At 38.5% G+C, this 16,049-nt stretch overlaps 1 protein-coding gene across 8 annotated transcripts in view; it reads left to right on the top strand.

Moving 5' to 3' along the window:
- Window positions 1-16,049, top strand: part of HIVEP1 (HIVEP zinc finger 1) — a 141,599-nt gene that overhangs the window by 115,487 nt on the left and 10,063 nt on the right. For 7 of the 8 annotated variants that reach the window (XM_072729140.1, XM_072729142.1, XM_072729138.1 and 4 more), the window contains one exon: window positions 1,848-1,949. The exons of the other annotated variant lie outside the window; for it this stretch is intronic. In XM_072729140.1, coding sequence (XP_072585241.1) covers window positions 1,848-1,949 — 102 coding nt within the window. The remainder of the gene's footprint in view (window positions 1-1,847; window positions 1,950-16,049) is intronic. 8 annotated transcript variants of the gene reach the window in all.

Raw genomic sequence — 16,049 nt, 5'->3', positions numbered from 1 at the left:
AACAAAAGCACTTTGAAAGAGACTATTAGTGGAACTCATAGTTGAGTCTGTAATATTGTTATTATATTAGAAAGTGCTTTGACTTACACGTGGAAATTTTAGCCATATTGAGATGGCCAAGCCATTTTTTATGACTTTTTAATGTGAAAATTTTGAAGCATACCATAAAGTAGAGATCTGTAAAATGAACTCCAATATACCAGCCACCTTTTACTAATCATTAACATTTTGCCATTTTGCTTCTTTTTTTTTTTTTTTAAAGTGTATTAAAAGTAACTCTCAGACATGGCCAAGCCATTTAAGTCAGGTGTCACCTCTACAATTACAGAAGTCAGGGTTTAATGGGTGTTAGATATTATCTGGACCATGCACCCACCTTCTCATACTTGAGCCCCTGAAGCACTAAGCTCTGGGCTGCTGTGCATACTGTCCACTGCAAGAATTGGCTTGAACAAGTGTGACCAGTGCCATGGACTTAGGGCATTTGTAGTGGTACTGAGGTTTGACGAATACAGCAGTGGTGCAGGTCCTTTAGTTACTGCAGGCCCAAAGTTGAGACCAACAATTCAGACATATTTAGCTCCTTTAAAGGCTTATTTTCAGATACTACTTTGCCACTGCTCACCAAGCTAAGTCTTTAGATTTTGTTTCTTTTCTCAAAAGAGATCATTTTCCCTTGTCGGCAATTTTGTGTGTGTGTGTGTGGCATTATCCACTCAAGCTACTGGTTATCCTTAGAAGAATCTGAGCTCTCCCCAAGTTCATGATTACTTGGGACAGTTGTACTGGTGGTTCCCAGTTAACCTAACAATACTTAGATACATTAGCTACCAAAGGAAACACATCTTTAGAGATACTATCGTGAGGCTTATGGTCAATACGGGGAAGTAAAATTAGTGTAGGAAATTCTTTCTCATATTCCAAATGAGTTTTTAATAGCTAATCAAGCTTGAAATTTAACAAGGCAAATTCCCAGGTAAAGAAATAAAAAGGAAACTCCATGCCAGCATAATAGCAAACAGACACTTAAAAAAGAACAATGATTAAATGAATAAATAAATAGAATTTAAAATGAAAAAAAATGAATTCATGGAAAAGTCGAAGCCAGATATATGCCCCCCAGCCCTGAGGTTTTAATGTCAATCCTAGAATGGAGTCCAAGGCTTCTGAAATAAAGTCTGGCCCTTCTGCCCAGTGACTTTGTGGACCATGTAGGGAAAAGGCACCTGCTAAAAAGCAAAATGCTGATAAATCTGTTATGCCAATAAATTAATTAATTAGTTAATTAATTAATATAAAATAACTGGTCTAGAATTAGTGGTCTGAAACCTGAAGTCACAAGTAAAAGTAATTGGAAAACTGACCCACATAGATATTTCTGCAACCCAGGGTCCTTAAGACTCTGTGGAGGACAATCTTGCTGAAGATAAGCTTACAATAGAAACTACAGAGCATGCAAGGAAACAAAGTACCATGGGGGAGATCCAGCAGACACAGTGAGAGATTCCAGGAACCACAGATCTTAGTGTAGTCCCAAAGGAACTTTAAATAGGCATAAAATGTTCTCAGAAATAATTGTGGACTACAGAATAGGAACCAAAGGCAAAAACAGACTTTACCCAAGTAGAGGAGGTAGATTTGAAAAAGAGAAGTTATTAGTAATAAACAGCAAAGTTATTACAACATATAGATAACCAATATTTTCTTGGTCCAAATTTTAGTCTTGTAATTGTGTAATAACCACCGTCTGTGCTTTCATTTGAAATAGAACTGGAATTTGCCAGTATTGACAAATGCAATAGCAAAATAATACTACGTAAGCTTAGTAAACATTCTTTTCCCTTAAGGAAATCTGACAAAACACATGAAGTCCAAGACACATAGCAAGAAATGTGTGGATTTAGGCGTCTCAGTAGGTTTAATAGATGAACAAGATACAGAAGAATCAGGTAAGGCTTTATTCCATATTTTTCATAAATGCTGTGTACAATGTGCTATTTTTTTGCATCCATATGCTTCTTTCGTCCCACTAATACTTCCTAGTTCTTATTGTCATTACTGCTTCTTTACCTGATGCAATAGACTCCTAATCAGTTTTCCCATCTTTAATTTGTCTTCCTTCCTACCCATCCATCCCCTGAAGCACATGTCTGGTCATACTACTTCTCTGCTGCAAGTCTTTCGTTGGTTTCCATTTGCCTACCAAATAAGTGATGCGCCTCTTGACCTCACATCCTCCAAGTCCATTGTAATCTGGTGTCCACCTACTTCTTCACCCTTGTTTCTCATTTCTTTGTTTCACCTGCCCTAATGCTTAAATTTCCTGCTTACGTGACATTGATCTGGCTGTCTGTGTTTCCAACCCTCCCTTAAAAACCCCCCACCCTCAAACCCCATGCAAACATGGCTCCCCGTGTGCACTGGACAAAATCTTCCTTCCCTTCAAGGTCGAGCTCAAATCCACTGCCGCCATGAAGCCTTCTCTGATTTTCCCTTCCCATGCTGCAGGAAGCCATTTTTCCTTCTCTCAGCTTCTGTAGTATGTTAGAGTTTGCTCCCTGAAAGCACTGAATCTCCTTCTGCCCTATTTTTGGATTATTTACAAATGCTTACCTCACCTCTTCACGGAGACTCTTGAGCATGTCCTGAGCAGAATTGATGAAGGAGTGCTACTCCCCTCACCCACAGCCCTTAGTGTGGTGCCTGGCACAGAGCAGCTGCTCTGGAAATGTTTGTGGAGTAAAACATTTGTTTGCTTCCCCAAAATGTTTGTTATTTAGAAAAAGTTAACTGGTTGTTTTTGTAACAGTGTTAACTCAACAAATATAAGTGTTTATCTCTAACCAATTTTGAGGGAAAATAAACCTGTTCCTCTGTTCTAATTAGAGAGTAGAATTATTCTTTCATAAGACTTTATTTTTAAGGCAAGAATTTATCAACCAAAGAGATAAGTTTTCTTTAGAAAGTTGTCCTACTTTTTTTTGAAACCTGCCCTAAATTAGGCCTTTTTATTTGCTTGCTGTGTTTTTGTTGATATGCATTAGTTTGATGCCTAGAGAATTTCCAAAGAGCAAATGGTGAGGACATCATTGAAAATATAGGTAAAAGGCAAACTCTTTTTATTCCACCTGACAATCAGTAACACACTAAATGAATCACCCTGAATTTATTTCTAAATATGCAAAGGAAGTGACTCACATCTTAAATGGTACAGCTGATATGATTCAGTATTTTAAGCACACAGAAAGAATTGCCTTTAACTCTCTTTTGAGAATAAACTGACACATCTTGATAGAAGACAAAGATAATCATAATAAATTTAGGACCATAAGGAGCTTTTTAAGTGTTTTAGATACCTTGATGCTTTGATACATATTGGAGATGCCAATATCAGGATATAAAACTGTGTATCACATTCACGTACAGATATCTTTTCTGTCCTAGGAACATATTCATTAAAAGCTGATTTTCAAATTGCCATAAATTGAATTCTGTATTGTGTTTTTGTTTAAAGACACTTACACATTTAATAGAATTAATTATAATTACTTCTAATACAAACGGTTTGTTTGGTTTATTTTCTGCTGCTAGTAATCATGCGGTACATTAACTGCCATAATGAAGCCAAGAAAAAAATTTTTTACTCTATTATTTGCCTTTATTATTTGCTGTATTATTATATAGAGTCATTCGGAAGTAAAAAGCTAGGAAGAATGAATAAGTTTCAGCAAGTTTATTATCACCCACAGATACAAAAGGAACAAAGTAAAAATGTGAAATGCTAATGTCCAAAAAACGTATTAAATGTAAAAAGTATTGTTACAATATACTCTCATTTACATGTTTTACTTCTTCAGGAAGATGTCTTATAAAATTAAGGAAAATATCTGTAGAATTCTCTAAAGTTAAAGGAAGGTTGTGTTTATATCCTAAATTTGCATAGGAAAATTAAGTGTGCTTTCCATTAATTGTCATGCATTGTTTAGATTGGCTGACTGATGGGATTACTTGTCTCTCCATTGATTTTTGTATTTCTCCACTCATTCACTTGAAGCAGATTTTAGATTATAACTCAAACTTGATAACCTAATTCTCTATTCAGATGAGATCTTCTGATAAAACTATGTAGTTTTACTTGTTTTACTCTTGGTTAATTTTTTTTTTTAATTACTGTAATTATGGGTAGCATACTCCGTTTTTTTCACAATTTTGGCTTGAATAGTAAATTATAGCATATAGATGGATTTTACCAGGTACTGTGCTTAATAATTCTTTGTGACTATGCCAACAAACATATTCTACTCTTGCTTTATTATGGGCTTGGAATATAGGTATAAAAGTAGTAACTTTTGTTGCTTTATACCCGTGGTCTTATTCTCATTCTTCTGTTTTGTGCTTTTAAAAAAATATTTTGATTCAAAAAAAATTTTTTGGAATGCAAAAAGATTACAAAGAGTTTCATTACATGCAGTCATGTATTCGCATTAGACTTGAGTATTATATTTTCTTGTGTTTGCCTCAAGTCTTTTTCATAAATTCAGTGTATTTTTGAAAAAACACAGCCAAGCAGATCATTTACACATCAGGTCACCTTTGCTGGTCAGTCTCCCAGAGGCAAACCCTAATTGCAGTTAGGGGTTTTCTTTTCAATTCATTTAACGTACGTTCATATATCCATGAACAGTGTGTGGTTGGTTGGTTTGTGTTTTAAATTTGCATTAACAGCACCACCTTGTATGTAGATACCTAGAAAATTAATTTTGCTTTATAATTTTAAATTGCTTTCTAGAACAATTTCTGTCTCTGCACATCCTCATCTGTGCCTTATACTGTAAGAATTTAAATTGCGGCTGATTGGATGAATAAAAGCCTGCCGTCTTTGTGTTTTCTTGATTACTGTCCTAAGGTTGAATCTTATTATCCTTTGAAAAGAAGCTCCACTCCATTAAATCAATGATAGTTGGAGATGGGATCTTGCTTAACAGTGCCTCAGCTGACTGTATTTTTAGGGGAGAAAGTCCAGAAGCCTGCAGTAGGATGCAGGCTTCCCGCATGTCTGGAGGGGATCTGATTTTCTAGTGGAAGCTGGCCTGTAAGTGCAGCGCCCCAGGGCTGTGGTGGCTAGGCTCTTTCTGTCTGTGCCCACTCACTAGGTAATCTCATTCAGCCTTCTGCCAGTAAGTACCACCTATCTGCTGCTTATGCTAGTCCTCTCCCCAAACTGGTGCATCCATACATCTGCTCACCATCCCCCACTGGTGGGTCTAACGGGCTCCTCAAGTTGGATTGCCCCAATCTTCCGATTGACCCCTTACCTCTAAGAAGCACACTTCCCCTAACATCTTCTCCCATCCTTCCAGCTGCTAGACCAAAAGTCATGATTTTGCTTAAAACCCTCTAGTGGTTTCCTGTCTCCTTCAGAGCTCCAGTCTGCTACATGCAGGGAGCTCTCGGGCCCACTCACGTTCCTCACCCCGTCTCTCCCAAACTTGTCTCCCATTTCTTCTGTCCTTGCTCACTCAACGACACCCACACACATCCCCCCTGCTCTTTATGAAACCACCCAGCAGGTCCCACCCTGGGGCCTTGTGCACATGTCGTCATGTCCTTCAGCCTCTGCTCCAATGGCACCAGCTCAGCGAGGCCTCCTGAGACCCCCTGGATAGAGAGCACCTCACTCACTCCTCTCTCTCCTACTTTATTTTTGCTTATTGCACTTACCCTACCAGATGTGTGTGTGTGTGTTTTAATATCAGTTTCTTTCAACTAGAAAATAAAACAAGAGGACAGAGATTTTATTGTATTCACTGCCCTCTCTCCGACATCTTAGGATGTTGCTGGCAAGTGATAGATAGTAAATAGTTGTTGATTTAATGAAGGACTTGGGGTGGGGGGGAATGGACCTACAATCTGTCAGAAAGTTTTTCAGTATTATTATTTTTAGAATTTGGCATGTTAATTTTCCATTAAATCCCTTCACTAAAATTAGACGGTAGCTATCATACGGTATTTAATGCCTCTACCCATAAACAGCATTTACATGTTATGGCGAAGGTAGACACAGGTATTGTTGAAGTGATGATGGTGTCAGTTTGTTCATTTGTTATTTATTGGTCACGGGATCAGAAGACGAGAAAATGATTCAAGTTATCTGATTGTTCTGTTTTCCATCAGTAATGATCACTCCAGATTGATGAAGATCTTTTTCAGTAGTTTCAGAAAGAAAAGTTGCTTGTCCTGTCAATGTGTTCTTTTGCTTATTTAGCACTTGGGCAGCTATAGATGATGTGCATGCCACTGCCCTCAGGCTCAGAAGCTCTTTGCCTGGCCAGTGGTGTTGGCATGAACGTGGACTTGGCTGGGATTGGGGCAGGAGCAGGGATGCCTGCTTGGTTGCCCAAGGATGACTAAGGGTGTCCCAGAAGAAAGGGGATGGGACTTACTTATCTATACATTGCTTTATTTGAAAGAAAAAGTATTGGTAAGGAGGTAGGATAAGGGAAGGCAACATTCTGGACCAAAAGGATTGCTTGGGCAAAACCCCCGAGGTTAGGAGAAAGGAGCAAGATGCTAAGCATGTAACTGGGACAGGGCGCATACCTGACAGGGGCTGCAGGACAGGGCAGACTATGCAAGAGAGTTTTAGCCCTAGGAGCAGTGGTTCCAGGTGTCAACTATACTCACTTGTCCTTAGATGTAATCAGAGTCTCTGCTGTGGCAGTTTATACCAATTTCTTGATGTTGTGACATTTGAAAACCATTCTTTCTTCAGTATGTTTTTTTCTAGTATTTTTATTCTTTTAAACATTAATGATACATAAAGTCTTCCTTTGATTTAAAAAGTTTAATTTTTTTTATGTCATCTAAAGTCATTTAAATCCATTGCCTCCTTGGGCATATATACCCCTGTCTTTCAATCCAGCTTATTTTTTCAAATGTTTTTGAAACAAGGAAAGAAAAGATAATAGGGCTTTTAATCTGTGACTGTGGAATTTTCATTGCTGAGCTTTTTGGTTTTGCTTTGCTTTGTTTTTGTTTTTGTTTTTTTCTCCCTGATGCTGCTGTTTTATTTCATAGTGGGAAATTAGACTGTAATGGCTGAAAGGAGCATGAGTTCATTAAGTGGATGGTCCTATTCAGCAACAGTAAAAAATACCATGAAGCAAAAGCCTCTTTCTGGAAAAGCTGTTTTAAAGAGAGTGCCCCTGAGCTTCAACATCCCCCATTCCCCAGTAGATGGAGTTTACAAGTTCAGGTGGGAAATGTGGTTTGGTTTTTCCCTTGTGACATTCAGTTGTATGTTTACGTATAAATGTGCAATGACACATTTAGATCTTGCTCTTTATGTATTAAAATTAAGGAGCACTGTTTCCCCTGGAATTAATTAGCCAGTGTCACTCTGGTATAGAATTATCCCTTTGGACTAGACTCTTATAAGAGGTAAGGGACTTGAATTGTTTCTGCTTTAATGTTTGTGTATATTTTAAAATCTTGCCCTCATCGTCTCCATAAGGAAGTAATAAATTGTAGCAGCTTGTTACGAAGTCTTTCACTTTACCTTCAATTTCCTTTCCCAAGGAAACATACAAATTATTAGAAATACAGTTGTAGGCAATGAAGTGGCTGACTTTTAAACAGGAAGGAAAATCAATGTTTTCAAGTATTGCAATTTTAAATTTTGAAATATATACCTCCTGGTGGACTGAAGCTGAGGGGTCTGAGGCTGGTCAGTGCTGAGTGATCTTATATGCTAGCTTCGCTTCTCTGGGCCCTCCTCCCCACTGAGGTTTCCAGTCCCCCTAGGCCTGACAGTCTCAAGATCCCATGTAAGGATCAGACACACGCATGTTCCTTCTGAGGCTTTCGATACCACATAGGATCCTCCATTCTTCTCAACATTCCTGCCTGATGGTGTTCTCCATCTTCCTGGCCCACTAGATGAAAACCAATTTGCACAAACCAAATTGTATTGTGCAACGTAGGATCTTTGCGCACAGAACGTGCTGTCTTCTCTTTAATGGTGAACGGTTTTATCAGATGCTTTTGTAGCACCCTGGGATCTTGATATTATTTCTCAGATTTGTGATCTAACAGATCTGATACTGAACCCTGGTGCAGTTCACTGCCAGAAACCACACTGGCATTCCAGATGCTGCATATATGTTTACAGTAAACATTCAGGAAAAATGCAAAGGTTTGGCCAGTGGTAAGGTGCCTCTGCACTTCTCAACGGTGAGCTTTCTTACCTTTATTTCAAAAAGGTAGTGACTGCGCTAGCTTTTCAGATGCCTCTCATGCCCGCGCAACGGCAGTTGTCCAGGGACAGCTGGTCTAGCCCTGTGCAAAGAGAAAGTCTGAAATAACTAAGTAAACTCCACCAGCTGACTGTCCTTTGTCATCTAGCTTTTCTTAAACAGTTGAAATCTGTCACTACTGATGCTGATAGATTATAGTTGTCTACTAAAGAATATAGTGATTAAAGAAAATAAGTAACCTGATTCAGAGGCTCCATGTCTTTTGGGAAACCATTCCTCTAAAATGTCAAAGCTTGATCAGTATGAAAATTTGTGACATTGTCTTCTCTAGATACTGATTTAGATTCCTACGTAATTTTGATAGCTACATGACATGTTTCTGGTTTAACAGTGTGGCAGCTGTGCCACCCTTGGAGTCCTACTATACTGTCAGGGGGACAGTTTGATTTGGCACACATTAATGAACTTCACATACATATGATCAATGCTAACAGGACATGTAAGCACTTCCTGTATATATTTAAATCTTGATCACCTCGGACATCTAAGAAACAGGGTAAATCCTTTTAAAGGAAAAAAAAAAAAAACCCACAGTAGTGTTGTTTGGGAGACCTGATTCTAAATGCTATACTTATCCAGAGTAGCACCCAGAAACCTATACCAAGGATAGTGCTTTAGGTTTACAGGGAAAATTTGGGGGTTTGGTTTTTATATTGATCTTTTCTGTGGCACACCAAGATATATCACCAAGAAATATCATCTCTGAGCTTTCATTCATTCAACAAAATTTATTAAAGAGTCAAAATAGGCAAGATGGTTTTACTACAAAGTATCTCACTGGAATATTTCTTTTTTGTTGTTGTTTTTTAGAAAAAGAATGAAAACCGGGGGGGGGGGGGGAAGCATGGAGAGGGAGAGAGAATCTTAAACAGGCTCCACGCCCAGCACCGAGCCTGACTCAGGGCTGGATCTCACCACCTTGAGATCATGACCTGAGCTACAATCAAGAAGGAGTCAAACACTTAACCGACTAAGCCACCCAGATGCCCCCGGAATATTTATTTCATAAATACTATTCAGTAATGTCTTAGCCAGCTTACAACTTTCTGGCAAAAGTCCAAGGCACCCTAATGCTGTATATTTCTTTAGTTATTCCTTTATGTCTGCCTCATTTTGTCTATTTTCCTCAAGGTTTACTCGGGGTTTATTTCTCCTTAAGTATTTCATTTCCTGGCATTATCTTCAATCTTTTTTTTTTTTTTAATTATCCTAAACCTATTCTCTACTGTGCCAGTCAGCACGATACTCAGAATATCCTTCCCCAAGGTCATGTGCATGCTCCCTGGTTGTTAAACAGGACTTATTAAAGGACAGTGTGAAAATGGTGTGATAAAGGACCCAAGACCCTTGATTTTTAAAATTCCTTGCTACCCTTAGCAACAGCAGGCTGCATGCCTATCCATTTTATCCTTCAGCAGATGAATTCTCCTCATTTCCAAGTGGAGTGAATTTACAGATGCTAGAAATCATTTACTTTGAATGGAACAGGAGGAATTACACATTTTTCTAAGGCAGCCATTAAAATGTGGACATTTGGCATTTAAAAGAAGTTTCCATTTAGTTACAATTATAGTAGTATGTGCTCACGAAAAGTCCGATCCCTCCAGCCAGCCGCACATGGCGCTCCTATTTTTCTTGCCATACAAAATTACATAGTCTCAGGAATTTTGTCCCTGTGTTCTCGGGGTATTAGTTGAATACTTTCTCGTTTTCACCTTTTGTGTCAAAAACCATGCTGCCGGCTATTTGCTTTTCATGCCTTGATCCAAAGAATGTTTTTGTCAACAGAATGCCGGACCTCAGTGCTAGGAATGTTAATATGTGCCTTCAGCTGCCAAACTGGGAGAACCATCGAGTGTGGCAGAGCGCAGCTGGGACACATGATTCTTGTTGGGGGTTTAAGCCAACGATAATGCGTGTAAGATAATGATGTTGGATCGCAGCGTTTAAAGCCTGTATCACATTTACCCTTAAAGTGAATTGAAGTGAATTTTTCTAAATGAAATTCTGTTGACATGAAACCTGTACAGCATGTTTCTGTCACTGGGATTTTCATGGAAAACATGGTTGCGCCTTTTTAAGAAAAATTTCCATCTACAATAGGAAATCATAATAGCTCTGAAGATTTATATGTAAGATAAAGAAGTGCTAATATCATTAGTGAATGACACAGGTGTCTTTCGGTTTACTTCCTAAAGTTAACAAATGTTAAACCCTGGCCTGTTACATCCTTAATGTTGTTTTCATCCTTTTTAAAAAATAATAATAATAATAATAAAAATAACACAATAATTAATTACTGTTGTAGTCGTGGGCTTTAGAAGAGTTTCTCCCCAGGTTCCTGCTGTCTGTCTGGATCTCCACGTGATATTTCTAAACATAAGAGAAAAACAAAAACAGGCAGGTTACAACAGAGAATTCAGATATTGGAGGGAGTGGTGCTGACCTCTTGTGAATCCGACTCTTCCAGCAGGTGTCACTGTCTGGCAGCGATGGGAGGGCAGGTTGCAGTTCATCCGACCCACACTGGATTTTGAAATACATCTCTAGGGAACTTGTGTGACATAAGTTTATCGAAACCTTTACTTTTAAAGAACAATATTACTGCATTGCGTACCTCCTCTTTCCCTCATGAGTTTCAATTCACAGAAAATAAAGGAATTAATTATCCACTCACATAAAATTTTACCGAATATTGGAAAAATATACAAACAGGGAATGTGTCTAGGAGGATGTAAACTAAATAGAACTTGTAAGGAAAAAAAAAAAAGAACTTGTAAGGACCACGCATTTATGAATTTGTTAAGCAAGTATGGATTTTTTTGTGTCTGGTCTAGAGGCCCTGGGGGACACAGAGGGGCAAGTTACTGCCTTTACCCTCCTGGAGTGTTACACTCTATATCGTGTGCACCAAGAAAAGAACAATTGTAGTAGAATAGTAGGAAGCCCGTACATCTTATTGGCGTAATGACAGGACTCCTAAATACATGAAAATCTGGTTCCAAATTTTGGCTTTGAAGATTCCTAGCCATATAGATGTCTCTTAACTTCCTTGCATAGGATGAGTTTGATATCACTGCTGTCATGCAGTGCCTTTTAGATTTTGAAACAGGACAGCAGAGTATGGATGTTGACAGACTTTTTTCTGGAAAGCGCTTGATAGTGAATATTTCAGGTTTTGTGGGTCATACAGCCTTCGTCACAACTAATAACATTTGTGGTTGTGACCAAAAGCTGCCTTAGACAGTTTGTAAACCAGGAGCCTGCTTCATGCCAGTAAAACTTTATTGACGAGAACAGGCAGCAAGCCACATACAGTCAGCAGCCACAGTTTGACAAGGTCAGATATAACAGGTACTCAGCATGGTGTGCTGGAGTAGGTCTTATATTGTGTAACATGCTACAGCACAATGAATGATCCCACAAGCTCATAAATGTTAGTTTTTGAAGTAGTTAACAAGTCTGTGGTCTCTCCCTTGCTGGCTTATGATCATAGAGAAAGTCACTTTTCCTTTCTTTGCCTTCTATCAGCACAATTTCTGATGCAGTAGTAATAGTGTTCTTTGGGGGTAGGAGCAGGTCTAAGGGGACAGTGAAGTTACGTGAAAGGACTTTAATTAACACAAATCCAAACAAAAGAATAGAGTTGGTGGGCTTGCCTTGGTGCTCTGGGTATTTAAAAGGATGCTATTGTCTTGCATTCATTTACGCTATCCATTTTATATTTTCTCTGTCACCTTAGAGTATCAGCTGTTTAAGAAATACAGAATGATCCAGAATTCATTTTCAGGTTTCCATACTTAGAAACTTCCCCTTCAGGAGTTTCAAGACACAGTGCATGCAGAGAGAAACATTACTCTCTCCTTGTCTTGGAGAAGGAAAGCTACAGAAAAGAATCCTAGCCTTCTTAAGTGCTCTCCAAGCTGTGGGCCTGTGGCTCTGTCCAGGGAGAAAGAAGATCCAGGGAAACCACCCTTGGGGTCTTCCTACCTATCATACTTCCAACTTTGGTCTGAAACTTGGCATGATCAAGGCAAAATCAGATTAAAATGGAGCCAAATAGCTTTACCCCCTTCCCCATTAAACCAATATATGGTGTTCTTTTAAAATCCTTCATATAAATTGCATACATTGAAAGTTTGTGTGTATATATATATATATATATATAAAATTTAAAGTTTTATACTGTATTCTTAAGCTTCTGTAGTCACTATAAAAATGCAGTGTATTTGTCATGAAGTTAAAAAGGTTGAATTATTAGTTTTACATTCTCCTTGGGAATTGCATTTTATATGTTCTATTCATAATCACATAATTATATGAAGCTTTTAATGTCTGTACCTGTAAACATTCAACACATGCATATTTATAAGCTAGCTAAATTTCTATAATTTATTGTTGACCTTTCAGATCACTCTATAGATTTTTAAAACATGACATTTGAACGTGGAGCATTTAGCAAAGACTAAAAAGCCAGACAAACCTGGATTTGACTCTCAGCTCTGACACTTGTGATCTGTGGGCCTGATACTTTAAAATAATTAACTGCATTTTACATGTTTTTAATCGTTATCTGAGAAAACGTCAGGTCCCTAATTACTTCTTGTTTTAGTTATGATCAGACAGTATTGGTGTGTATGTCGTGAGGAGCCAGATTCTCCTGGAGTCCTGGAGACTAGAACCATACACACAGCTGCTGAGTAAGATGCAAAGCTAGGTACAAGATGCAAGGTAGGAACAGTTGTAGGTGCTAAAAATTTAACGTGTGTGTAGATTATGGCATATTTGGGAGAAATTTCCTGTGCTTTTAAATTCAGCAACAAGAGCGTTGGATTTGGTTTCAAGAATTAATGGTTTCCTATTAAACAATAGGAAAGAGAAAATTGCTTATCAGAAAGAGAAGTCTTAATGAGTATAAGAGCAGCAGGGAAGTGGATATTGTGCAAGCTTATCTGAACGAGTCAGAATATTGGTGTCGATAGAGTAAAATAAAGGCCCTGGAGTACTGGCAAATTGTTTGTTTAATGCAGTTTTCCTAAAGATTATTTTAGTGTTATAGAAAACCTGCAAAACAGGGACACCTGGGTGGCTCAGTGGTTGAGCATCTGCCTTTGACTCAGGTCGTGATCCCAGAGTCCTGGAATCGAGTCCCACATCAGGCTCCCTGTGGGGAGCCTTCTTCTCCCACTACCTATGTCTCTGCCTCTCTCTCTGTGTCTCTCATGAGTAAATAAAATCTTAAAAAAAAAAAAAAAAAACCTGCAAAACGAATATAGAGTTCCTGTATACTCTTCACCCAGCTTCCCCCAGTGTTAGCATCTTACATAACTACAGAATGTTTGCCAGTGAGGAGAGATTAACTTCAGCTCAACATTAGAAAGTAGAGTATAGAAGTGACTTGAGTTCCACCACCCTTTCCATCAATATCCTTTTTCTAGCCAGGATCTCTTTCAGAATCCCACATGGTACTTAGTGGTCACAGCTCCTTAGACTCCTCTCATGTGTTCCTCAGTATCTGTTGTCTTTCATGACCTTGCCATCTGTAGGGAATACTGATCAGTTATTTTCCAGAATGTTCTCAGTTCAGGGTTTTCTGGTGTATGCTCATGATTGGATTGAGGTTTTCATCATTAGGAAGGTGCCATGGGGTGATTGTATGTATATCAGAGTATCATATCAGGAGGTATGTTATGTCAACAGGTATTATTGGTCATGTAAAACTGTATTACATGGCTAAGGTGATGTCTTCCAGGACTCTCTGTTGTAAACTTACTGTTCTTCCCTTTGTAAATATTAAATGTTTATTGGAGATACTTTGACATTATGCAGGTATCCTGATTATTATACATTGGTGGATTTTGCCGAGGATAAGTATTATGAGTGTGTTCTAATTTATTAACTGGAATTTTTCTGCAAGGAGAAGTTACTGTTTGGCCGTTTGTTCTTTCATCCTTTGATTCATTTGCATCCATATGGACTCTCAGATACATATTTTATTATTTATTATTATCTGGGTTATGATCAAGCTTATCATTTTTTATTGTGTAACTCAAGTTTTCACTAGCATTGATAGCTCTTTGAGGTTTGTTCCTATACCCTTTTCGACTTGCCCCATCTTTTTTTTCTTTAAGCAGTTCTTTATTTTCTAGCACCCCAAGATGTTTCTGCCCTGACATCAACCATTTCTCCAAGGACCTCTGGTTCCCTCTACTGGAGAATGGTATTTAGAAACCAAGATGTCACTAGGTGGTGTGTTTACTGCTTCTGTCCTCTGTCACTGGGTAGAGCTAAGAAGCATATGGACATATGCCAACCCCCTAATTACACACACATCTGTATTCATTTCTGTATCATGGAGGGGGAGGACATGTACATACACACACACACACACACACACACACACACACGTATGCCATATACATGAATGAATCATGAGTCCATACTGATAGTCCCAATTCCAGTCCACAAAGTTGATTCTAGCATTCTCAATTTCCTTGTTTTTCTATCACCTACAATGAGGCACCTGGCCCTCATCTACACTATATTTGTATATTTGTTCAACTCTAGTTTTTTTTTTTTTAAGATTTATTTATTTATTATAGGGATAACTGCTGAGAAAGAGAGAAACCCTCAACCAGACTCCCCACTGAGCATGGTGCCCGACACTGGGCTCAATCCCATGAGCAATGAGATCATGACCTAAGCTGAAACTAAGAGTCAGATACCCAACCAATTGAGACACCCCGGCACCCACTGTTCAAATCTAGTATTAATCAGTGGACCAGTTTCTGAAATCCTAAACCACCTGCATAAAAACAGATTTACAGTAACAGACAGCATTTGTGTGCAGCTTTTTGTCTTCAGCCTTCACCTCATTGGTCATAACCCTTACCCAGGGTGGGACCTTTCTTCCTACCCTTCAGTGAGGTTGTGTAGTTCACCTATACTTCAGTTAAGGTCATCTGCCTCAATTTGCATTCCATCTTGGATACTTCCCACATCCTGGCTGATTCTCTTTCTATTTACCTACCATAAAGTTCCACATCATGGTGTACAGCTCACTCCAAGGTGGTCTTTGACAAATTCATAGAATGGTATGTCCACCCCCACAGTTCCATACATAAGAGTTCCATCATCCCCAAAACTCCTGTGCCATTCTCTTAAAGACAACTGCTTCTCCTAGCCAACACCCACTAGCAACCACTGATCTCTTTGCTTCCCTATAGTTGTTCCTTTTCCAAAGTGCCATATGAGAGGAATAATAGAATAAGTAGATTTTGGGGTCTGGCTTCTTTCACTTAATTCATCTCTTTTGTATTATTGAGTAGTATTCCATTGTGTTAATGTGCCATAGTTTGTTATCCACAGACTAGTGGAAAGATCTGGATTGCTGCTGGTATTCGGCAAATATGAATAAACTTGCTGTAAGACATTCACGTGGTCTCTATGTGAATGTAAATTTCCATTTGATACTGGGAGTGCAATCCCTGGGTCGTATGGCTGATAGAGGTATAGCTTTATAACAGACTTTCAAACTGGTTTTCAAAGTATCTGTACCATTTTATATTCCATATCACCAGCAATGTATGAGAGTCCAGTTGTTCTGCGACCTTACCAGTACATTTTGAAAAAATATTCTAATACAGTGGCATTTCATTGCAGTTTTTATTTGCATTTCTTCAGCTGTTGATAATGAGCCTATTTTCATATGCTCTTTGCTTTCCAGTTGTCTTC

This window comes from Vulpes vulpes, chromosome 12 (assembly GCF_048418805.1).
Source record: "Vulpes vulpes isolate BD-2025 chromosome 12, VulVul3, whole genome shotgun sequence".
Classification (NCBI taxonomy): domain Eukaryota; kingdom Metazoa; phylum Chordata; class Mammalia; order Carnivora; family Canidae; genus Vulpes; species Vulpes vulpes.
Note: the sequence above shows the minus strand (reverse complement) of the source record. Positions and strands in the feature narration are given on the sequence as shown.